Genomic DNA, 26,255 nt, shown 5'->3' with positions numbered 1-26,255 from the left:
TTACCTTAGTAAACATCTATGCACCCAATATAGGAGTACCTAAATATATAAAACAAATATTGACCAACATAAAGACAGAGATTGACAGTAACACAACCACAGTAGATGACTTTAACACTCCACTGATACCAATGGATAGATTTCCCAGATAGAAAATTGACAAGAAAACAGCAGCCTTAAATGACATAGTAGACCAGATGGATTCGATTTATATATTTAGAGCATTTCACCCCAAAGCAGAAGAATATACATTCTTTTCAAGTGCACATGGAACATTTTCCAAGACAGACCACATGTTAAGCCACAAAACAAGTCTTAATATATTTAAGAAGGTTGAGATTATATCAAGCATCTTCTCTGGCCACAATGGTGTGAAACTAGACATCAAATACAAGAAAAAAAACTGAAAAATGTACAAACACATGAAGGCTAAATAGTATGCTAATAAATAAGCCAACAATGAAATCAAGGAAGAAATCAAAAGATACCTTGAGACAAACGAAAATGAAAACACAATGACCCAAAATCTATGAGACACAGTGACAGCAGACCTAATAGGGAAATACGTAGCAATAAGCTTTACTTCAAGAAATAAGAAAAATCTCAAATAAACAGTCTAACTTTACACTTCAGGGAACTAGAAAAAGAACAGCAAACAAAATGCAAACTGAGTAAACGGAAGGAAATAACAAAGATCAGAGTAGAAGTAAATAAAATGGAGGCTAAAAGAACAATACAAAAGATCAACGAAACCAAGAACTGCTTTTTTTGAAAGATAAATAAAATTGGCAAACCTTTAACCAGACTCATCAAGGAAAAGAGACGACCCAAGTAAATAAAACCAGAAATAAAAATGGAAAAGTGGCAATGAACAACACAGCAATACAAAAAATTTTAAGAAAATAGTATGAGCAACTATATATCAAAGAATTGGACAATCTGGAAGAATTGGATAAATTCCTAGAAGCATACAATCTTCCAAGCCTGAATCCAGAAGAAACAGAAAAATGATTACTACTAATCATTACTGACCCACTGATTACTACTAATGAAATCAAACCAGTAATAAAAAATACTCCTGACAAGCAAAAGTCCTGGACCAGAATGGCTTCACAGATGAATTTTACAAGACATTCAAAAAAGAATTAGCATCTATTCTTCTCAAGCTACTCCAAAAAATTCAAGAGAAAAGAAGGCTTCCAAGCTCATTTTACGAGGTCACAATTACCCGGATTCCATAACCAGAGAAAAACATTACAAATAAAAAAAAAAACTATAGGCTGACTTCCCTAATGAACATAGATGCAAAAATCCTCAACAATATATTAGCAAACCAAATTCAGCAATACATTAAAAAGATCTTACACTACAATTAAGTGGGATTCATTCTGGTATGCAAGGTTTTTTCAATATCCGCAAATGAATGAAAGTGATACACCAAATAAACAAAATGAAAAATAGAAATCATATGGTCATATCAATAGACGCGGAGAAGGCATTTGACAACTTCCAGCACTCATTTGTTTGACAAAATCCAGCACCAATTTATGATAAAAACTCTCAGCAAAGTGGGAATAGAAGAAACATAGCTCAACATAATAAAGACCATATATGACAAATTCACAGTTAACATCATACTCAACGGGGAAGAGCTAAAAGCATTCTGCTTAAGATCAGGAACAAGACAAGTATGCTCACTTGCAACACTTTTATTCAACGTAGTACTGGAAGTTCTAGCCACAGCAATCAGACAAGAAAAAGAAATAAAAGGCATCCAAATTAGAAAGGAGGAAGCAAAATAGTCATTATTTGCTGAATCAACCAATCATGCAGCTTACCTTACCCATGGGCCTCCTCCTACATAGGCTGATACATTCTCCTATTGTTTAAGCTGGTGTGTGAATGTCTGTGTGTGGGTGTGTGTGTGCATGTGTGTCTGTGTATATTTTGTCATTTGTAACTAAGCACATCCTGACACGGAAGTATGATTTTTATGGGAAATCAGTAGTAACATAAACGATCCTAGTAGAAAAAGCATCAAAAAGTTGTTAAAATAATGCTGCAAAAATAAATATGCTTTAGAAATAATTTCTGGAGGTAATCAGCAACCCAGAATCCAGAATAAGCAGAGCTGCAAAAGTTCAGCATTGTCTTGTTACCCACATTTGTTTTCATCTCTACTAGTATAGGAAATTGAATCATTTGTACAGTTAGCCATAAAGGCAGCAGGATTTCTGAGGGGCTAAAATGTTATAATGCTACCCTGTGAAAGAATAATTTTATAGAAATTTACAGATGAAGGAACCTAAACTTCAGCATAATTAGCTTCTGTAAGCTAATTAGTAAATGACAGAACCAGAATTCAAATCCAGTTCTGTCTCGTTCTGCTTGATTCAGCAGCCTCAACACTAAAGTACTCATTTTTTTCTCTCTCTCCACTATGACTGTTATCAGTAAATTTGAAACCATGATTTTTTATTCACATTTTTTTAGTCGTGAGCCTCTCCTTCTAAATGGAATAAGGTCCCACGCTTTCATCTGTCTCATCCCTGTTCTGTCCACTTTATCATTCATGCAAACAACATCCAAAATTCTTATCTGATGTCCTATGTAAGTATTCTTTAATATCGACATTGTGGAGCATAGGGAACCAATGAAAATCATACAGGAAAGAGCTGGTATGACGAAAACCAAAAAACACTCATAATTGTTCCCAGAATGTTGACCACATTTACTTTATTTTCTACCCTAAGCATTTTATATTAGATTACATTCAATATAGCATTTCATTTATATATGTGTACATATATATATATATGTATATATATATATACACACACACATATTATATACACGATGTATGTTTATGTGTATATACATTCATGTAAACAGTGTTTCTGTTATAGCGATAAAAAGAACAAAGTCCTGTGGGTCTGAGTTTGGCTCTGTCCCCTTCAGTTATTTAAGAAAATTAAGTGAGAGTCAACAGTGGCTTTGATTAATGTTATTTTTATCACCATATTTTAATTGTTTTGCATTTGCAACGTTTGTCTCTCTACAAATATTTTCAGACACTTGAAGATACACTTTCCCACTTGCCATTTCTTTCTCCTTGGTGCCTGGCACTTAACTTGATATGGTCACCTACTGAAAGTACCAGTAGATTATTCCTAATAGTGTCATGTGTCGTTTAACAACAGGGATATATTCTGAGAAATGCCTTGTTAGGTAATTCTGTCATTGTGTGAACATCATAGAGTGCATTTACACAAACCTAGATGGTCTAGCCCACTACACACACAAGCTATATGGTACAGCCTAGTGCTCTGAGGCTACAAGCCTGTGCAGCACGTTACTGTACAAAACAACATGATATTAAATCAAACACAAGAGAAAATGATGCAACCAAGAGACATGGTAAACACGAGACGTATGAAGATGCTGCCAGTGTGACATGGCATACTGTTTTACTGCTACTTGTTTCTATAAATAGAAAGAGTACATTCTAAAATAACAATAGAAAGTAATACAGTAATTGCATACAGTAAATACAGTAAGCACATAAACCAGTGACGGTCATTTATTATCAAGTATTATGTACTGTATATAGTTGTACGTGCTATACTTTTATGTCACTGGCAGTAGGTTTACATACAGCAGCATCGCCACAAACAACGTGTTATGCTACGATATTAGGATGGCTGAGATGTCAGTAGGAGCTAGGAATGTTTCAGCTCCATTATAACCGTATGGGACCACTGCTGCATATACAGTTAGTCATTGATTAAAACATCATTGTGCAGTACAGGACTATACATGTACTGTGCATGATTATCTGCAACAAATACTCTTCCTTTCCAATCCTAGTTTAGCGAGTCAATACGCACAGTTGAAAGAGCACATGCTTTGGAACAAGACGGACTTAAGCTGGCTAGCTCTAGCACTATCTGTGCAATCTCAGGACAATCATTGAATTTCCTTGAGTTTCTGTTTCCTCAGCATTCACATGGAACGTCATCACGTAATTTAAGAATTTTCTGTGAGAAGTGGATGAGATACGGTACCGAGATTGCCTGCCAAGTGCCTGGCATGTTAGGAAGACAATTAATGGTAGCTTTAAATATTACCTGACAATATCCAATATCGCCCCTGTTAATTAATAGATTTGTAAACAACAACACAGTGCCAGCTATTCTTTTTCTCCTTTTCCTGGGGAAAGGCAGAGTTGTTGTCAAGTTTAGAAAGGTAATTGATTCACTGCGACATGGTGACCACTTTTGTCTCAAAGGCAATATAATCTAGCCACAGGATGGAAGACAATGTTAGTACTGAAATTGTTAAGAATCCTGAAGAAAAAGAAAAATTATTCAGCTCCTGAATTAGTTCTTTATAAGTTTAATGTGAATTATATAATTTTCGGGTTATACATTTCAGCCCCAAAATATTCTTATAGCTATTAAAGTAGATAAATATCTTTCAAAGTATGCAGCATGTTTCCTTGATTTCTTACATGGTATACTGAATATGACTTAGTCTTTTTCAGATAAAGCTATATGATCATTTTGAAAATGATGTTTACTCTATGGTAAGAGATAAACTAATACTTGTTAAGTACATTCACTTGACTCTATTAAAGTATATAGTATTAGGCTGTGCAGAACTGTTTCCCTGACACTACCCCTTAAGTGCTAGTTTTGCTTGTTGTATTAGCCTTCTACATTTAAATCAAAATATAATTCCTAAATGTGACCAATGCATATTCCTTCAATAGCCATCCAAATGCCGTTCTCAATGTATTACCAAATAGGAAGTAAGAACCAAGAGTAGTAAAAGGAAGAGTACTTATGTTCTAAATGAGGGCCAATGGATGTACTAAGGGTCTTAGAGCATGATCATTCTCTGATTGAAATGCCTTACTAACCGTTGTCAGGTATGGCCCTGACCAATAAGAGGACTGGCTATTTAAAGACAATAAATGAGAATGAATTATATGAGGTTTTGTAGAATATGTATTTCTAAACTCTTACCTCAAAACTTATCAAAAAAGTTTGGGTGAAAAACCATACATAACTAACCACATCATAGTAAGTGGGGAATAGTGAAATTAGTGGGAAGGGTTATCAATTTCATACAGAAAAAAAGTTCTTATACGTGGAAAAAAAGGAAAGTATTCCCAGTTATTCAAATAAAAATAAATCCAAGGGAGCAATGAAAAATGAAAGCAATTTATGATTGTGCTTTTAAACCAAAATTATCAAATGTTACATATATGTTCCACATCAAACTATAATAGAAAATGTGGATCATTTTAAGAATAAATTTTAAATATGAAAATTTGATCTTATCTATTTTATAAATAATATATTAAACATTTAACATTTTGATACAATTTAAGTGCTTACTTTAAATTGTCAAGTGTCTGATCAAGTACTTTCTTTTCCTTTTCTTTTTTGTCTAGGTCCTCGGTCAACTGACTTATTTTTTCTTCATAAAGCATTGTTTTACTTTTAGTGGTCTGTATTTCTTTAAAAATCATTGAGCTTTTTTCCTGGAAAACAAATGCAGGGATGTTTTGTTTTAAATCCTGTGATTTTTAAATTCTTGCAATTTAAGGACACAATTATGTTTCGCCATATGAACAATGAAAAGCAAACAGTAACTTCTTATCAATATAAGTGATAACTTAGGTTTATGTTCTCTTCTCCGTTATTACATCTGATGAGGTTTTCTAAAAGATGGGTTAAAACTATCTATTCTCTCTACTCACATCTCTCTCTCTGACCTAACATGTCCCCACTCTCACACACATACATGCACACCTGAAAGGTATGTCCTTTTAAGATGCAAACATATGGTCAATGATTTTCAAATATATACACTGAAGGTATATAAGGATATATATTTTGATCTTTCAAAAAAGTAGATATTGAATGCCAGCATGAATTCCCAAGGCTGGCCTGTGCAATTCTAGATTGGAGATTTGACTTTGCATGATCCCTTCACGTCTGTTGACATAAATATTGACTGACTAATTTACTGACTGGGTGTCTAATTTACTGATTGCCATTCTCACATTAGGCATTGCTTCTAATCAGGGCTACTCTTGCAACTGATTCCACCAATCTCAGTCACTGGCTTTGCTATTTCCCTCCATTTTACCCCATATGCTTCCTAATTCTTTTTCTACTTTTAAGATTTTAAGAAGAATGGCTAATCATTTACATTTGTTTTCCTATAAAAATCTGCTGTTTGCCCAAGATTTGAAACATTCGGTACTATGTTTGAATTTTCATATCCTCCCTTTTTTTTTTTTTTATTACTTCTTTTCCCTGGAGTTCTGAAATTTTTCTACTGATAAATGAGTTTTGGTTTGGGTTTTTTGTTGTTGTTGTTGTTGTTGTTTTTTAATACCAGAATGTAGTTGAAAGATGGTTGAGTACCATTCTTCAATGGGAGAAAAGAAGAATGGTAGTCAACCATCTTATTAGTGGGAGAAAAGTCAACCTAAAAAAAAGTGTGGAGAGGCACAAGTATGTTTGATTAAAATGAGTATGTCGGAGTCAAGAGAGAATGGGCAACTCTGAATGCGATCTATCACTAAACTTGACTTTCAGGTGAGATTCCATAATTCATGCCTTAATCTTGAATGAAGATTCTCATGGGAAACTGAGAAAACTTCAGAAACAATGGTTTCAACACTTGAGACCATACCAGCCAATTCAGCAATGTTGAAGGTGGTGCCAAAGGATTCTACACTAAAGGAAAGAAAGACAAAATGTGCTTCCTGCAGACAGCAGTGAAAAACAAAAATTGTATTTTGGCACCTTTAATAGTGAGGCTTTAGTAAATGAGAGTACTGTATCCCCTTCCATGGCATCAAAAATATCAGAGACATCACCATAGTGAGATGAGTCTAGAGAGAAGAAACTGTTAGATGACATATGTCAGGAGTACAAATCTACATATTTTGATTGAGCAAAAGCTTGGAGACTTCAAGTGCCATTTGTAGGTCCTTTGATGAATAGAGGCATAAAACAGTACATTTATAATTTCACCATTCTTTGGCTTATTTTTTCTCTAGCTTGGGTCACAAAGGTTTCAGCAATTTGGAGGTTTTCCAAAGTTGTTTTCATGTCTAGACTTCGAATGGTTTGGAAACCTGAATTGCAGTTAATTAAATTTTTACTGCATTTTTCATTATTTCCTTATTTCAGAAACTTCCAAACCACATATTTTAAAAATATTAGGTAATAAAAATTACACTCAGATTCTAAATTACTTATATGAGATTATATTTTTAATTTTTATTAAGATTTAATAAATATATTTTTATGTTATCTAAATGTAATAAATTCAAATTCTACACCTAAGACTTAGATTGGAGTTAAAAACAGTAAAAATTCAGTAGTACTGTTTAGCTTGGCCCATGATTGAAATGCTTACGCACAGTAAAAGATAAAATTATTTGTCTTAGAACTTAAGATCTTAGAAGATAAAAATGGTGTCTCTAGTACTGTCTGTACACCAATCAGCATTATGAATACTTAATAAATGTTAATAGTGATGTTTGATATTACAACAGATTGCAAGTTTCTTTAGAATATGGTTCAATAGCATGGCCCACAAGGCGTTTCTTTGTCTAGGCATTGCCTGTCTCACTAGCTTCATCTCTTTTCACTCTTAGAACTGGTAGGTATCCTGTTCTCTGACCGTACTCACTACTTGTCATTACACAAACACAAAACATTCTCCCATGATTTCTTTTCGTAGACACAGTGTCTGTTTCTAGAATGCCCTTATCTCATTTTTCACCAAGTTAAAAATTACATAATAATAATAATAATAATAATAATAATAATAATAATGCAAACCATCTGTTAAATACTTCCAGTGCCAAATATTCTTTTTTTTATTAAATTTATTGGGGTGAAAATTGTTAGTAAAGTTACATAGGTTTCAACTGAACAATTCTATAATACATCATCTATATATCACTTTGTGTGCTTACCACCAAGAGTCTTTTCCTCTTCCATCACCATATATTTGATCTCCTTTTCCCTCTTCTACCATCCCCCTCTTCCCTCCCTCTCTGGTAACCACTAAACTGTTGTTTGTGTCTATCAGTTTTTCTTTGTTTGTCTTGTTCCTTTATTGCTTTCACTTTTATATCCCACTTATGAGTGAAGTCATATGGTTCTCAACTTTTTCTGTCTGACCTATTTTGCTTAGCATTATACTCTCAAGATCCATCCATATTGTTACAAATGGCACTATTTCATCTTTTCTTACAGCAGAAGTGGTATTCTATTGTGTGTGTGTGTGTGTGTGTGTGTGTGTGTATATATATATATATATATATATACATGTATATATACATATATATGTATGTGTGTATATATATCACATCTTCTTTATCCAATCATCTATCGAAGGACACTTTGGTTGTTTCCATGTCTTGGCCACTGTAAATAATGTTGCAATGAACACTGTAGTACATGTATCTTTACGGATAAATGTTTTCAGATTTTTTGGGTCGATACGCAGGATAAGGATTGCTGGGTCATGTGGTAATTCTATTCCTAATTTTTTGAGGAACCTCCATACTGTTTTCCATAGCAGCTGTACCAATTTACATTCCCACCAACAGTGTATGGGGGTTCCTTTTTCCCACAGCTTCTCCAAGACTTATTATTTATCTTGTTGATGATAGCCATTCTCACAGGTGTGAGGTGATATCTCATTGTGGTTTTGATTTGCATTTCCCTAATAGCTAGTGAAGTTGAGCATTTTTTCATATCTGTTTGCTGTTTGTATGTCTTCTTGGGAAAAGTATCTGTTCAGGTCCTCTGCCCATTTTTTAATTGGATTGTTTGGGATTTTTTTGTTATTGAGTTATACGAGTTCTTTATATATTTTGGATATTAGCCCTTATCAGAGGCGTTGTTTGCAAATATGTTCTGCCATTTCATTGGTTCCCTCTTTGTTTTGTTGGTGGTTTCTTTTGCTGTGCAGCTTTTTAGTTTAATATAGTTCCATTCATTGATTTTATGAAATCGTCTTTGAACCCAAGGTCCATAAGTTTAATGCCTATGTGAAATTTTTTCTATGCAGTTTATTGTTTCAGGTCCTATGTTTAGGTTTTTGCTCCATTTTGAGTTAATTTTGGTACATGGTGACAAATAGCAGTCTAGTTTCATTATTTTGCCTGTGGCTTTCCAATTTTCCAGCACCATTTACTGAAGAGGCTGCCTTTTCTCCATTGTATGTTTTTGGCTCCTTTGTTGAAAATTATCTGCCCATGATATGAAGATTTATTTCTGGGTTTTCAATTCTATTCGATTGGTGTGTGTGTCTGTTTTTCTTCAAGTACCACGCTGTTTTGATTACTGTCACTTTGTGGTACAAGTTGAAATCAGGGAGTGTAATATCTCCAGCCTTATTCTTTTTTCTTAGGATTGCTTTGGCTATTCAGGGTTTTTTGTGATTCCATACAAATCTGATGATTTATTTGTTCTATTTCTTTAAAAAATGCCATTGGGATTTTGATGGGGATTGCATTAAATCTTTATATTGCTTTCAGTAATATGGTCATTTTAACTATCGTGATTCTTCCAAAAACATGAACACGGAATGTCTTTCTATTTCTTTATGTCTTCTTCAATTTCTTTAAAACATGTCTTATAGTTTTCAGTGTAGAGGTCCTTCACATCTTTTGTTAAGTTGATTCCTAGGTATTTTATTCTTTCTGTTGCAATTGCAAACAGAATTGCTTTTTCATTTCTTTTTCTGAAATTTCATTGTTAATATATAGGAATGCAATGGATTTTTGTACATTGATTTTGTAGCCAGCAACTTCACTATATTCATCTATTGCTTCTAGTAGCTTTTGATGGACTCTTTACTGCTTTATACAAAGAATCATGTCAACTGCAAAAAGTGACAATTTAAATTCTTTATTCCTAATTCAGATGTCTTGTATTTCTTTCTCTTGCCTGATTGCCCTGGCAAGGACTTCCAATACTATGTTGAGTAAGAGTGGTAATAAGGGACTGCCCTGTCTTGTTCCTGAATATAGAGCAAAAGTCTTCAGTTTCTCACCGTTAATTATGATATTAGCTGACGGTTTGTCATACATGGCCTTTAGTTTTCCTCTATACCCATTATGTGTTTTAATCATACACATGATTAAATAGGTATTGTATCTTGTCAAATGTTTTTCTGCATCGAGTAATGTAATCATAGGATTTTCATCTTTTATTTTGTTTATGTGGTATATCACATTTATTGATTTGCATATGTTGAACCATCCTTGTGCAACTGGAATGAACCCCAGTTGATAATGATGTATAATCTTTTAAATGTATAGTTGCATGCAGTTTACTAGAATTTTGTTTAAAATATTTGCATCTGCTCCTATGTTTATTGCAGCACTTTACACAATAGCCAAGATATGGAAACAACCGAAATGCCCATCAGTCGAAGACTGGATTAAGAAGCTGTGGTACATTTATACAATGGAGTATTACGCAGCCATAAAGAAAAAAAATCTTATCATTTGCAACAACATGGATGGATCTAGAGAACATTATGTTAAGTGAAATAAGTCAGAAAGAGAAAGACAAGTACCATATGATCTCACTTATATGCAGAATCTAAAGAAAAGAATATGTGTATGAACTAATCAGAAACAGTTTTGGGGACACAAAAAACCGAGAGTTGTTAGATGGGGGAGAGGTGGTTGGGGATGGGGGGAAGGGTGAAGGGATTGGGGGGCGGCTGGTGACCACAGGATGGCCTCAGGGTTTTTTGAGAATTACTTTGGGGAACTTATTCAATAGTGTTTGGGGATTTTGTTGGGTGTTCGATGGACATGTGTCCTGTTTGGGAGACCACCTCAGGGATGCTCTGGATGCCTGGTCATGGCATTGTACACCAGAGGCTGGACATTAATGAATGCCAACTATAATTTTATGTGTATAATGTGATGGCTCGGTGTGAGGTTATGGTGGTGGTGGATGGGGGGAGGGGGGTTCACGGTGTGAGGGATGTAAAAATTAAAATAAAATAAAATAAATAAAATAAAATAAAAAATAAAAAATAAAATAAAATAAAGTATTTGCATCTGTATTCATCAGAGATGTTGGTCTGTAGTTTTGTTTTTTGTGTTATCCTTACCAGGTTTTGGTATCAGGGTAATGTTGTCTTCATAAAATGAATTAGGAAGTATTGTGTCTTCTTCAATTTTTTTGAAGAGTTTGAGAAGGATAGGTGTTAGATCCTCTTTGAATGTTTGGTACAATTCACTAGTGAAATCAGCTAATCCTGGATCATTGCTTTTGGGAAGGTTTTGGATGACTGATTCAATTTCCTTACTGTTAATCAGTCTATTTAGATTTTCCAAATCTTTGTGATTCAGTTTAGGAAGGCTATATGTTTCTAATAACTTGTCAATTTCTTCTAGGTTATTGAATTTGATAGTATATAGTCCTTCATAGTATTCTTGTATGATCCTTTGTATTCCTGTGGTATCTGGGGTAATTTCTCTTTCATTTCTGATTTTGTTTGTGTCTTTTCTCTTTTTATCTTAATGAGTCTAGCCTAGGGTTTGTCAATTTTATTGTCAATCTTTTCAAAGAACCAGCTCTTTGCTGCATTAATTTTCTATAGTGTCTTTTTGTTCTCTATTTTATTTTTTTTTGTTCTAATTTTTATTATTTCCTTCCTTCTGTTGACTTTGGGTTTCATCTGTTCTTTTTCTAGTTCTTTAAGGTGTAATGTTAGGTTGTTTGGGGGGATTTTTCTTATTTCTTGAGATAGGCCTGTGATGATACAAATTCCCTTGTTTTTACTGCTTTCGGTGCATCCTAATAATTCTGACAGCACGCATTGTCATTCTCATTTGTTTCTATGTATCTTTTGAGCTCTCTTCCTATTTCTTCTTTGACCCAGTAATTCTTTAATAGCACGTTGCTTAATCTCCACATATCTGTGGTTTTTCCTGTTTTTTTTGTTTGTTTGTTTGTTTGTTTGTTTTGGTAGTTGGTATCCAAATTCAGCCTTGTGATCAGAGAATATGCTTAATATGATCTAAATCTTCTTATACTTATTGAGGCTAGTTTTATGTCACAACATATGGTCTATCCTTGAGAATGTTCCATGTATACTAGAAAAGAATGTATAGTCTGATGTTCTAGGATAAAGTGGTCTATATATGTCTATTATGTCCATTTGGTTTAATGTGTCATTTACGGCTAACATTTTCCCTTACTGATTTTCTGTTTGGATGATCTATCCATAGCTGGCAATGATGTATATAGGTCCCCTACTTTAACTGTGTTGTGGTCAATTTCTCTCTTTAGTTCTGTTAGTAGCTGCTTTGTATATTTTGGTGCTCCCTGATTGGGGGCAAATATATTAATAAGTGTTATGTCTTTTGTTGTATTGTCCCCTTTTATCATGAGGAAATGTCCATCTTTGTCTCTTGTTACCTTTTTTTATCCTGAAGTCTGTTTTTTCTGATATAAGTATGGTTACACCTGTTTTTCTCTGGATACCATTTGTACCAATTATTCTTCTAGGCTTTGTGTGCATACTATCTTCATTCACTTCAAAAATAGCAAGGCAAGTATCCAACCTCTATTTATTCCATGAGTAATTCTCATTTTTACACCTCATCTCTTCTGAAAAACCTTCCCAGATCCCCTCAGCTCATTTAGGTTTCCTCCTGTAGGACCCTCTCTTATCTCATTATACGGCTGTCATGGCTCTGTTCACAATATTAATGCTGTCTTTTCCTTGACTGCTTCCCAATGAGATTATGTGTTTCTTGAGTTAGTCAAGTTCTCCTTTTACTTTCCCAACTCTAGCAACTGCAACAATATTCAACAATATTGAATACATTTAAAGTGCTCAATAGTAATTGGAAAGACAAATTAATTTGAAGGACAAACAAAATTAACCCTTCTTTGCTAACCCACCAACTTCTAGTACCTTCTACAATATAGAGCAGACACACGATATTCAGCCATATTTTTCTTGGAATTTGTTTATATTTGTTAAATATGTCACCTTTGCCAACTTTCAGTAAATATTTTTGAAGTTAATATTCAGATATGGACATAAGAACTGTGGTGGCTTTCTGTGGCAGTGTTGAACACATATTTCATCTTTTGTGATGTATTACAAGTACTTTGTTATATCAATAGTGTGCTAAATAGTAAGAGCTGGTATGAATGTTTTGTTCCTGATTTTAATGAAAATGCTTTCCATGTTTCATTATTAATTATGATATTTGATGGAAAATACTGGTAGATAAACTATAACACATTATCAAGGTAAAGAAGTTTCATTCTATTTCTAGACAGTTGAGTCATTTTTAAAATCATTAATGGTTGTATAGTTTTAGCAAATATTTTTGGCTAATTGTCTTTCATTTTTACAAATGTAGTGAATTATATTAATACAATTGTTTATATTGAGTCATCTTCACATTCTTCAAAGGAATCTTATTTTACTAGTATATTATTTTTAGCACATTGTAAAATTTAATTTGTTGATATATTTAAGAATTTGTCATTCATAAGTGAGATAACCTATACATTTCTTTTTTATGTTAATATTTTTCACTTATATTTTCAAGGTTATATTATTATAGAATGAATTTAAAAGCTTTTCATTCTTTCTTATGCTGTGTACTTGGCCTTTTTAGGAAGGCCTGTAAAATATCTGGGCTTGTGATTGCCTTTAGTAGTAGAGTTTGGATAAATTAAATTTATTCTATAATTATTGATCTATTATTGTGTTTTTTTTCACTTCACCAGTTTTCATCATTTTTATTTTATAAGTAAATTATACACTTATAAAGTGTATATAATATATATACACTTATACATTACTTATTTTATAAGTAAATTAGATTTTAAAACAAATTGTTATGCAAAATAGCATTCTTTCCCTCACTTTTATATATAATTATGTCTCTTTTAATTTTTCTGTGGTTGTTAATTTCTTTTTCCTCTCTTTTGTCCTTAATACATATGTTAACACTTTCAGTTTTTGTAACCAAAATAATGTATTGGTAATACAAATGTATTATTTTGGCCCATTCTATATAGTTTGCTATATCATTAGTCATTTATTACAATTAATAGCCATTAAATAAATGGTAATTTGTTTCTAAATATTCCTTAACACAGAAGAAAATTAATAATAAAAACTGTGACTTAAAATATATTTCCAGTAATCTACATAATTTTTTTCTTTTGGCTGCATTTTTTGTTTTTGAGTTCTGATTTCACTTCATTATGGTCAATAAAAGTAACCTGTAAGTTTTGACCAGTACAATGTAATGGTTAAGAACATAGATTCCAGTGACATCACAGAAATGGTGGCGTGAGGTGAGTCTCTTGAAATCTCCCCTGGAATTTACAACAAATTGAACAGCTATAATTCCACAAAGGACTCCCTGTGCAGCTGACAGGCAAGCCAAAGACACACACAATTGAAATCATCTAAAGGTGGGCAAATTGGGCAAGGGAGGAGGAAATGGTGAAGTGTGGTGATGTTGGCTGCTCAGGCACAGGAAGCAGACCAGAGCTCAGAGCTCCAAGCTCCCTGCATTCTGGAACTACCACAGTGGCGGGAGAGGGAAGAATTTGGGCTGCTAGCACTCCCCTTATGGCCCACAGTCCTGCCTGAGGGATCAGCATATAACACAGCTGAAACCAATGCTCACAGCAGAGACCTCGGAGCAAAGACTGAGGGAAGAAGAATGAGAACGATGGTGTAAGCCCTCACTGCCAAGCAGTGGATGGAAGACATAGGCACAGAGCTTGGCCAACCCCTTCCCACCTTCCCAGAGCTCAGCACACCCCCTACCCTCCCAGTGCTAGAAGCAGAATGGTAGCAGTGTCAGATTAAAACAACAGAATAATTAGAGCTCTGCAGGCTGCAGCCCCACAGCCACAGACTCACAGCCTAGATAGTTCCAGTGAAGGGGAAGGAAACTTGGGTGCAAGATAACTGTGCTGTTAGTCATCACCGCTGTTCAGACCCATCTCTCACAATCCATCCTGCCCCTGCCCACACCTATCTGGGTAGATCCCTGAAGAGATAAACAGAGCTGCAGAAACACACAGGCTCTGAATCTGGTTGCAGAAAGAGCTTTTGGACTCAGAAGTTCTCAACATCCTCCCACGGTGGCAGTGCCCTGAAACCTAGGCAACCTGCTCACAGAGGAAGAGCCCACCTTCCAGGGAACCTCCCCATCATGTGAGAAGCCAGAACAGTGCAGAGAAAATATAACTCTACAGCATGAGAGAGAATAAAAGTCTGCAGTTGGAGAGAAAATAAAACATTCTACCAACACCTACTAGAAAGCAAAAAAAAAGGCCTCTTCTTACCAACCTGTTGCAGAACCCACTCCTGCAGATGCCTGGGAAGAGAACTATTAATTCATTAATTGCCATGAATAACCAAGGCAACAAGACAGCTCAGAAAGAAAATGAAAAGTCTCCAACAAATGACCTTAAAGACATGGAAATATGTGACTTAAATGACAAAATTCAAGATTGCAGTTCTGAAAAATCTCAGTGAAATGCAAGAAAACACAGATAGGCAGTTTAATGAACTCAGAAACACAATCAAAGAACAAAATGAACATTTTACCAAGAGATTGAAATTTTAAAAAAGAACCAAATAGAAGATTTAGTTCTTTTTTAAAATCGGGAGATTAAGAACTCTATAAAAGAAATGAAGAATGAAATAGCCAACTTAGGTAATAGAGCTGATCAGATGGAGGAAAGAATCAGTGACATCAAAGATAGAAATCTGGAAATGACAGAGATGGGAGAAGAGAGAGACTTGAGGGTTAAAAAAAAACGAAAGAACTCTACAAGAACTTTCTGACTCCTTCAGAAAGAGGATCATAAGAATAACGGGCATACCAGAAGGAGAAGAAGGGGAGAAGGGAACAGAGAGTATATTCAAACAAATAGTCACCAAGAACTTTCCAAATTTGTAGAAAGAACTGGATCCTCAAATTCAAGAAGCAGATTGAACACCTGATTTCCTCAATCCCAACAGACCTTCTCCAAGGCACATTGTATTGAAGCTATCGAAAATTAATAACAAAGAAAGAATCCTCAAGGCAACCAGGGGAAAGAAGACAGTAACCAACAAAGGAAAGCCCATTAAATTATTATCAGATTTTTCAGCAGAAACTCCACAAGCCAGAAGGGAGCAGACTCAAGCATTCAAACTATTGAAAGAAATTATGAACCAAGAATAATATATCCAGCAAAGATATCCTTTAGATATGAAGGAACAATAAAGATCTTCCAGATACAAAAAAAAGCTGAGGGAATTTTCTAACACACAACCTACATTACAAGAAATACTGAAGGAGGCTATTCAACCTGAAATAAACTGCAAAAGAATACAAAATCATGAGTAGTATTACAACAGACAAACAGAAGCAGGAAATGGCAACCCTTACACCAAATATTACACTATATACTTAAACAAAACATATAGGGTAAAGAAAACAAAACATCTAAGAAAAAATAGGAAAAAAGCCACTTGCTACTGCAATACAGAAATCAACTCATAGCATAAATAGTGATAATTTGTGACAATAAAATCATAAAACGGGAGAGAATAAAGGTCTGAACAGGGAAATGGGAATGGAGGAAGGAAGTATGATAAAGAAAATGGAATACTCTAAATATAAGACTTGCTTTTACATAAACTTAATGCTATCTGCTCAAAATAAATCTAAAACTGAAATACACAACATAAAAAAGGAAGAAACAGAGGGAAAAATCATAGACCATCATCACACTAAAATTACAGACAGCAACAAAGAGGCAAAGAAACAATGGAGACACTGTCCTACCAGAAAACCAGACAGAATGATAGGAAATCCTCATATACCAATAATCACCCTAAATGTAAATGTACTGAACTCACCAATAAGGCACACAGTAGCAGATCGAATAAAAAAACTAAATCCAACCAAATGTTGCCTCCAAGAGACACATCTCAGCTACAGGACAAATATAGACTCAAAATGAAAAGGTAGAAATTGACACTCCAAGCACATGATACTCAGAGAAAAATATGTGTAGCCATACTGATATCAGATAAGACAGACTTCAGGACAAAAAGATAACAAGAGACAAAGATGAAAATTTCATAATGATAAAGGGGACGATACAACAAGAAGATATAACAGTCATCAATATTTATGTCCCCAATCAGGGAGCACCAAAATATACAAAGCAACTACTAACAGAACTAAAATGGAGATATTGACCAAAACACAATTATAGTAGAGGACCTAAATACATCATTGACAGCTACGGGTAGATAATCCAAATAAAAAATAAAGGAAAGAAATATCAGCCCTAAATGACACATTAGATGAAATGGACACAACTGACATTTACAGAGCACTTTGTACTAGAACATCAGACTATGCACTCTTTTCTAGTGTACATGGAACATTCTCAAGGATAGACCATATGTTGGGACATAAAACTAGCATCAGGAAATGTAAAATGATTTAAATCATACCAAGCATATTCTCTGATCACAAGGCTTTGAAATTGGATATCAACTATAAAAAGTAAGCAAGAAAAATCACAAGTATGTGGAGATTAAACAACATACTTTTAAGAACGACTGTGTCAAATAAGAAATAGGATAGGGCCGGCCCGGTGGCTCAGGAGGTTAGAGCTCCATGCTCCTAACTCCAAAGGCTGCCGGTTTGATTGCCACATGGTCCAGTGGGCACTCAACCCCAAGGTTGCCAGTTCAATTCCTCAAGTCCTGCAAGGGATTGTGGGCAATGCCCCCTGCAACTAAAATTGAACATTCACCTTTAACTGAGCTGCCGCTGAGCTCCCAAATGGTCAGTTGGTTGGAGCGCATCCTCTCAACCACAAGGTTGCCGTTTTGACTCCTGCAAGGGATGGTGAGCTGTGCCCCCTGCAACTAGCAACGGCAAATGGACATGGAGCTGGGCTGTGCCCTCCACAACTAAGACTGAAAGGACAACAACTTGAAGCTGAACAGCACCCTTCACAACTAAGATTGAAAGGACAACAACTTGACTTGAAAAAATAAAGTCCTGGAAGTACACACTGTTCCCCAATAAAGTCCTGTTCCCCTTCCCCAATAAAATCTTGAAAAAAAAGAAATAATAGGATAGATTAAAAGATACATAGAAACAAATGTGAATGAAAATACATCCTCTCAAAATTTTTTGGATGCAGCAAAAGCAGTATTAAGAGGGAAATTTATATCATTACAGGCCTACCTCAAAAAAGAAGAAAAATCCCAGATAAACAACCTCACTCTACACCTTAAAAAGTTAGGAAAAGAAGAACAAATGAAACCCAAAGACAGCAGAAGGAAGGAAACAATAAAAATCAGAGCCAAACTAAGTGAAATAGAGAACAGAAAGACAATAGAAAAAAATTAATGCAACAAAGAGCTGGTTCTTTGAAAAGATTAATAAAACTGACAAAGCCTTGGCTAGACTAAGATAAAAAAAGAAAAGACACAAGTAAACAAAATCAGAAATGAAAGAGGAGAAGTTACCACAGAAATACAAAGGATCATCCAAGAATACTATGAAGGACTCTATGCCACCAAATTCAATAACCTAGACGAAATGGACATGTTCTTAGAAACATATACCCTTCCTAGCCTGAATCACAAAGAACTGGAAAATCTCAATAGACCGATCAACGGCAAGGAAATTGAATCAGTCATTATAAACTTTCTCAAAAGCAAAAGGCCAGGACCAGATGGCTTCAGTAATGAAATCTACCAAACATTCAAAGGGGATCTAATACCTGTCCTCTTCAAACTCTTCCAAAAAATTGAAGAAGACACAATACTCCGTAACTCACTTTATGAGGCCAACAAATACCCTGATACCAAAACCTGGTAAGGACAACACAAAAAAAGAAAATTGCAGACCAATATGTCTGATGAATACAGATGCAAAAATCCTAAACAAAATCCTAGCAAATCAAATGCAACAATGCATTAAAAATACTATACATCACGACCAAGCGGGGTTCAGCTCAGGGACACAAGGTTGGTTCAACATATGCAAATCGACCAATGTGACGTACCACATAAACAAAATAAAGGACAAAAATCACATGATTATATCAATTGATTCAGAGAAAAAGTATCATTTGACAAGATACAACATCCATTTATGATGAAAACACTTAATAAAATTGGTATAAAAGTTAAATAACATAATAAAGGTCATATATGAGAAACTCTCAGCTAATATCATGATTAATGGTGAAACACTGAAGTCCTTTGCTCTACGTTCAGGAACATGACAGGGCTGTCCCCTATAACTACTGCTTTTCAACATAGTATTGGAGGTCTTTGCCAGAGGAATCAGGCAAGAGGAAGAAATAAAAGATCCAAATTAGGAACAAAGAAGTTAAATTGTCACTTTCTGTGGATGACATGATGCTTATATAGAAAACCCTAAAGAGTCCACCAAAAGTTATTAGAAACCATAAATGAACAAAGTAAAGTTACCAGCTACAAAATAAACATAAAACAAACCCCATTGCATTCTTATATACTAGCAATGAAATTTCAGAAAAAGAAATGAAAAAAACAATTCCATTTGCAATTGCAACAAAAAGAATAAAATACCTAAGCAAAATCTTAACCAAGGATGTGAAAGACCTATATACTGAAAACTGTAAGACATTTTTTAAAGAAATTGAAGTCATAAAGAAATCAATAGACATTCCATGTTCATAGACCGGAAGAATCACCATAGTTAAAATGACCATATTACCCAAAACAATATACAGATTTAATGCAATCTCCATCAAAATCCCAATGGCATTTTTTAAAGAAATAGAACAAAGAAATCAGATTTGTATGGAATCACAAAAGACCCTGAGTAGCCAAAGCAATCCTAAGAAAAAAGAATAAGGCTGGAGGTATCATGCTCCCTGATTTCAACTTGTACCACAAAGTGACAGTAATCAAAACAGCATGTTACTGGCAGGAAAACAGACACACACACCAGTGGAATAGAACTGAAAACCCAGAAATAAGCCCCCATATATATGGGCAGATAATTTTCAACAAAGGAACCAAAAACATACAATGGAGAAAAGACAGCCTCTCCAATAAATAGTGCTGGGAAAATTGGATAGCCACAGACAAAAGAAGGAAAGTAGGCTGCTATCTGTCACCATGTACCAAAATTAACTCAAAATGGATCAAAGACCTAAATATAAGACCTGAAACAATAAACTGCATAGAAGAAATTTCACATAGGTATTAAACTTATGGACCTTGGTTTCAAAGATGATTTTATGAATTTGACCTCAAAGGCAAGGGATGTAAAATTTAAAATAAATGAATGAGGCTATATTAAACTAAGAGGCTTCTGCACAGCAAAAGAAACCATCAACAAGATAAAGAGGCAACCAAATGAATGGGAGAAGATTTTTGCAAACAATGTCTCTGATAAAGGACTAATAGAACTCATACAACGGGCAACAACAACAAAACAAGCAATTCAATTGAAAAACAGGCAGAAGACCTCAATAAACATTTCTCCAAAGAGGACATACAATGGTCAATAGACATATAAAAAGATGCTCAACATCACTAATCATCAGAGAAATGCAAATAAAAACCACAATGAGATATCACCTCACCCCAGTCAGAATGGCTTTCATCAACAAGACAAACAGTAACAAGTGTTGGAGAGGCTGTGGAGGAAAAGGAACCCTCATACACTGTTGGTGGGAATGCAGATCGGTGCAGTCACTATGGAAGGTAGTGTGGAGGTTCCTCAAAAAATCAAGAATCAAATTACCATATAACCCAGCAATCTCTCCTGGACATCTACCAAAAAAATCTGAAAACATTTATCCGTAAAAATACATGTACTGCAATGTTCATTGCAGCATTATTTACGGTGGCCAAGACATGGAAACAACCAAAGCGTCCTTTGATAGATGACTGGATAAAGAAGATGTGGTATATATACACAATGGAATACTACTTCTGCCATAAGAAAATATGAAATAACGTCATCTGCAACAACACGGATGGAACTTGAGATTATTATGCTAAGTGAAAGAAGTCAGACAGAAAAAAGTTGAGAACCATATGATTTCAATGATATGTGGGATATAAAACTGAAAACAACAAATGAACAAAGGACTAAGAGAATAAAATAAAGAAACAAAAACTTGTAGACACAGACAATAGTTTAGTGGTTACCAGAGGTAAGGGGGGTGGGGGGAGGGAGATGAGGGTAAATGGAATCAAATATATGGTGACGGAAGGAGAACTGACTCTGGGTGGTGAACACACAATGTGATATGTAGATGATGGATTACAGAACTGTACACCTGAAACCTATGTAACTTTACTAACCACTGTCAACCAAATAAACTTTACTTTTTAAAAAAGAGCATAGATTCCAGTGCCAGTGCCAGATATAGTGAATCTGAGCTCCACAATAATAAGCTGTGAAAATGAACAAACTAATTAAAAGACAAGGCACCAGATGGTTCAAATAGAGAATGGAGGTAAGAATAGCACTCTTTATAGAGTTATCATGGAGATGAAATGAGTTAATACGTCTGAGCACTTAGAACAGTGCCTGGCATATAGAAAACATGGAACATATTAGTAATCTGTTATTGTTATTATAAATATTATGATTTACTTCAGTAATCCTTTTTAATATTATTTTGTAACCCAGTACAGGGAAAACTTTTTAAAAGTGATATAATCACATCTCTATCTCATAGCCCACATATTATCCACCCACCAATCCTATTGGGTCTACCTTTAAAATATATCCAGAGGATAGCAAGATAAAGACAATGAACTACTTCTACCTACTTACCCGTATCCAATGATTCTCTAAAGATAGACTATTAGATGTAAGGATTTTCAGGGAGTAAGTATTTCTAATTTGGAAAAATGCCCGAAGCCTTTTGATATATAGCCGTTTGTTTATGCTCCCTATATACCAGTCTGAGGGTAAAATGCCGATGTCAGATATTAACAAATGTTTCAGTCTGTAGATTGGTCTCATCTGTAGAAATATGGTCCTATCTAGTATAGGCCAGATTTCTGCCTCTATTTTGTACGAAATGTAATTGGGGATACTTAGATCAGTGGGGAAAACACTGTAAGAGAGAAAAAAAAAATGAACACAAAGAGAGACTCTGTGTGTGTGTGTGTATGTGTGTGTGCACGTGTGTGTATGCACATGCAGAATCAACTTAGTGCAACCAATTAGAAATGGGATGTATCCATATACAGTTAAATTTGCATGAATAGTTTTCACTGCCATAAACAGGGTGTAAATTCAAAAATTTTTTCATATTAAATTTACCTCAGTTTTTATTAGTGCTTCTTGGGCTTCCTTCCCCTTTCTTTTTAACTTTTTCTTTGTTCTTTCCACATTTTTTTTAACATGTTTTCTCTCCTCAATTATGTTCTTTAGTGCCTAGAAGACAGTCAGAAATTAAGATGTGTAGCATTTACAATCTAATTATCCTGGTGTAAACCAAATAGTTTCTAAGTAACTATTTTAATAAAAACTATATATATGTGTGTGTGTGTGTGTGTGTGTGTGTGTGTGTGTATTCATATATAGAGAGACAGATAGATAGATAGATAGATAGATAGATAGATGGAAAGAGAAAGGATCATCACACATGAATTACGAAAACATTCTATGATATCCACAATCCCAATATTCAATTTGAATTTTTGGAGAAAACTAAAATCTTATAAATTTTAGTTAAGTCACAAACATTAATAAACTCACATCAAAATTATAAATTTTCATCACAATATTTAAAATATTTTAACCAAAATTAAAATTCCAAATACAAATTATCAGTAATCATTATAGAAAGTGCATAAAAACTTATTATTTCCAAGAATTTATGCTAAATTAATAGTTCTTATAAATCATAAACTATTAAAATTTAATAAAAATAGAAATGACTACTAAACTACAAGAAGATATAAAACAATGGCCATTATAAAATAAGGGGAAATAAAAGTCATTAATTTTTCTGGAATTCATTATCATACTCAGATGATTATACTGAGGCTTTTGATGCAATTAATAAATTTCCATCATTAATGTAAGGAGGAGCCATTATTAAAATCATTTATCTCACTAGGTATTAGTACTGATTATACATTCATCATATGAGCTCTAGACTAAGCATTTAAGAGTTTTAAGTAGCATAATATACTCAGAATTTGTTGTTTCCATGCTTTATGGCCTTGTACATGTTGCTTCATGCATTCAGGCCCAAGTTTTCTCAAGTCTATGATACAGATAAACTCTCTCTTACCTATTTCATAGGGAAGCTTTGAAGATCAAAATAAACTTTCCTAATAGGAACACTTTGCAAATCACAAGGCTTTTTAAATAAATTTTGAAAATTATTAAAGACTAAGAATATAAAGTTACATCATAATTTGCAATGAAAAACAATCCTCTTGTCAAAATGGCCCAAATGAATAATGTATACGTACTCCCGGGAGCTGAAGACAAGAATGTATAACTCTTACCACACCCTCTACTTCTCCAAAAGACTAATGACATGATATATACATATTTTTCTACTAATTTTTTTGTTAGGGAAGAGCTAGTAAAATCAGTTACTGCCATGAACTTGTTGTTTTGAAAATATTTATCAACATTTGCTTTATTTTTCATCCTAGCTGTTTTTTACATGCATCAAAAATTTACCATGAAAATGTCAAGATGCATTATATTTTACATCTGAATAAACATAGCTGTAGCATTGTATTAACGAGCAGTGAAACTCTGAATTAAATTTACCATAGTGGGAAATCATACCAAATAAATCACTACTCACTCATTTGAAAACTGCTTTTCCTAAGTATAATCTAAGACAGCATACAGAGTTATAGCATTAATAGTCTTGCTATTAATATACTATATTCTATATACTTTATTGTATATTCTATATACTATATACTATATACTATATACTATATACTATATACTATATACTATATTCTATATTCTATATATATATCTATATACTTCCGCTGTAGATCAGTTGTGTGGTCAATGAAATAGTTCCTTATTCTGTCTGAGATTTTATGTCTTCCTATGTGAAATCATAATTTTCCAAGTAGCAATACAAAATCGTATACATGATTTATCAGCCTAAATATTCCTGCAAATTAGTGTCTGGATTAATTATAAATGCTTACATCAGAGTGTTCTTGGTGGAGAGTTTTCATCCTTATAGCATCTTCTTCCATTTGAAGCATTGGTGCCTCTATTTCTGCCAGGATTAGGGAATACATTGCTTTCTTTTTCAGAAATTCCTCTGTCACAAGCTCCTGTTCCTCTTGCAGAGAATACAGCCTTTTCTGCCAGAAAAGATTAAAAAAAAAATGCATTCAGTTATCGATTACCTAAATGTTTATTGAGCCTCCGTCTTGTGTCAGTCAGCTATACTTGCTGTTATTTGAAAATCAAAAAAATAATCACCGCCATAAAAAGTAATAGGTATGGGGCTAGACTGGTGGCTCAGGCAGTTGGAGTTCTGTGCTCCTAACTCCAAAGGCTGCCGGTTCGAATCCCACATGGGTCAGTGGGCTCTCAACCACAAGGTTGCCAGTTCAATTCCTCCAGTCCCGCAAGGGATGGTGGGCTGTGCCCCCTGCAACTAGCAATGGCAACTGAACCTGGGGCTGAGCTGCGCCCTCCCCAACTAAGACTGAAAGGACAACAACTTGAAGCTGAACCATACCCTCCACAACTAAGATTGAAAGGACAACAACTTGACTTGGAAAAAAGTCCTGGGATTACACACTATTCCCCAATAAAGTCCTGTTCCCCTTCCCCAATAAAATCTAAAAAAAAAAAAAGTAATAGGTACAAATATAGCATATTTAAAGAGTGCACTTCTTATTAGAAAAATGATGAGAAACAAATTAACAAACAATAAAAATCAAACATTCTTAAGTATCAGAAGATAATGAGTTTACAGAACACACGAACAACAAATACTGAACTACATGTAATTCCTAAAATCTAAAATCAAATAAAACCAATGAAAAAGATGTCAAGACCAAAATATTAAGCAAAAAGCACTGGACGATTATGGAATTATTGAATAGATGTATAAATAAATTAGGAAATTTGGTATTTTCTAGAATATAGAAGTAGAAAAACATTGCTTTATATGTTTGAAAACGTCAAATTTTCTAACAGAAGAAATTGCAAAAGTTGTTTGCTTCAAAGAGGACCAAAGGTACAGATAATCTCAAATAATCTTTAAAAACAACACTATTTTAGGTTGTTTTGCCTCTTAATTTTATTTTTCATATAACAATAATTTCAAATACTTATGTATTTTTGAAGGAGAGGGATTCTAGAAAGATGTCAGGGATCAAAATAGCCAACCTGGGTTCTGATGAATAGGCAGATGGTATAAAGGTAAAAAAATTACAATTGATTTCGTGAGTTACAATGCATAGTTTCAAATGGTTTATATAGAAAGATCGTAGGTTTGTTTTGGGTTTTTTTTTCAGTGTTAAAAAAATTCATTTGAAAGACACTCAAAGTAAAGAGAACATATCATCAGGAAACAAACAAAGGAGACACTTAGGAATAAGATCCCACTGCCCTTTTACTAGACAGGCAGAAATTCCCATTAAGCCACAAAATGAGATATGTGTATGGGAGGTCAGTTTCTTTATGCATGATCAGATACTGCTAGTTGTACAAAGAGGGCAACTGTCATCAGCTAAGGAGAGAAAACTGCTGGCTTGCAAACCAAATAGTAAAAAGATGCCTCATTACAGACAAATTTAAAATGCTAAGTAAAATGCAAATTAAAGGAAGAATAAAATATTAAAAGTAAATTAGGATTACCTGAATTATCATTCCATTAGCCACTTCAGTTCGAGTATATTTTTTCAAGAACTCTTCTCTACCCTGCAAATTATCAAAATTTTTAAAAAGGTTTTATTTATAGAATATCAGAAAATATTTTTAAAGACAATTGCTAACAGAAGATACACTTTACTTATGTTATAATAAAGACTAAAATATTCATTACAAATTGAATATTATGAACAAACAAACAAGTCTGGTGTTATTTGAGGCAAAATTAGTAAGTGATACAAGGCCATGAAATAGAATACAGAATTTTAGTTCAATT

At 34.1% G+C, this 26,255-nt stretch overlaps 1 protein-coding gene across 1 annotated transcript in view; it reads right to left on the bottom strand.

The window, feature by feature from the left end:
- The window catches only part of CCDC178 (coiled-coil domain containing 178), a gene marked incomplete at its 3' end in the record, with an annotated part of 368,411 nt that overhangs the window by 222,605 nt on the left and 119,551 nt on the right, over window positions 1–26,255 (bottom strand). The window contains exons 14-17 of the mRNA XM_081078376.1: window positions 25,967–26,029; window positions 24,295–24,456; window positions 22,421–22,534; window positions 5,403–5,548 (exon numbers count right to left, since the gene is read on the bottom strand). Coding sequence (XP_080934502.1) covers window positions 5,403–5,548; window positions 22,421–22,534; window positions 24,295–24,456; window positions 25,967–26,029 — 485 coding nt within the window. The remainder of the gene's footprint in view (window positions 1–5,402; window positions 5,549–22,420; window positions 22,535–24,294; window positions 24,457–25,966; window positions 26,030–26,255) is intronic.

Source organism: Rhinolophus hipposideros, assembly GCF_964194185.1.
Source record: "Rhinolophus hipposideros genome assembly, chromosome: 17".
In the NCBI taxonomy this organism is placed as follows: Eukaryota; Metazoa; Chordata; class Mammalia; order Chiroptera; family Rhinolophidae; genus Rhinolophus; species Rhinolophus hipposideros.
Note: the sequence above shows the minus strand (reverse complement) of the source record. Positions and strands in the feature narration are given on the sequence as shown.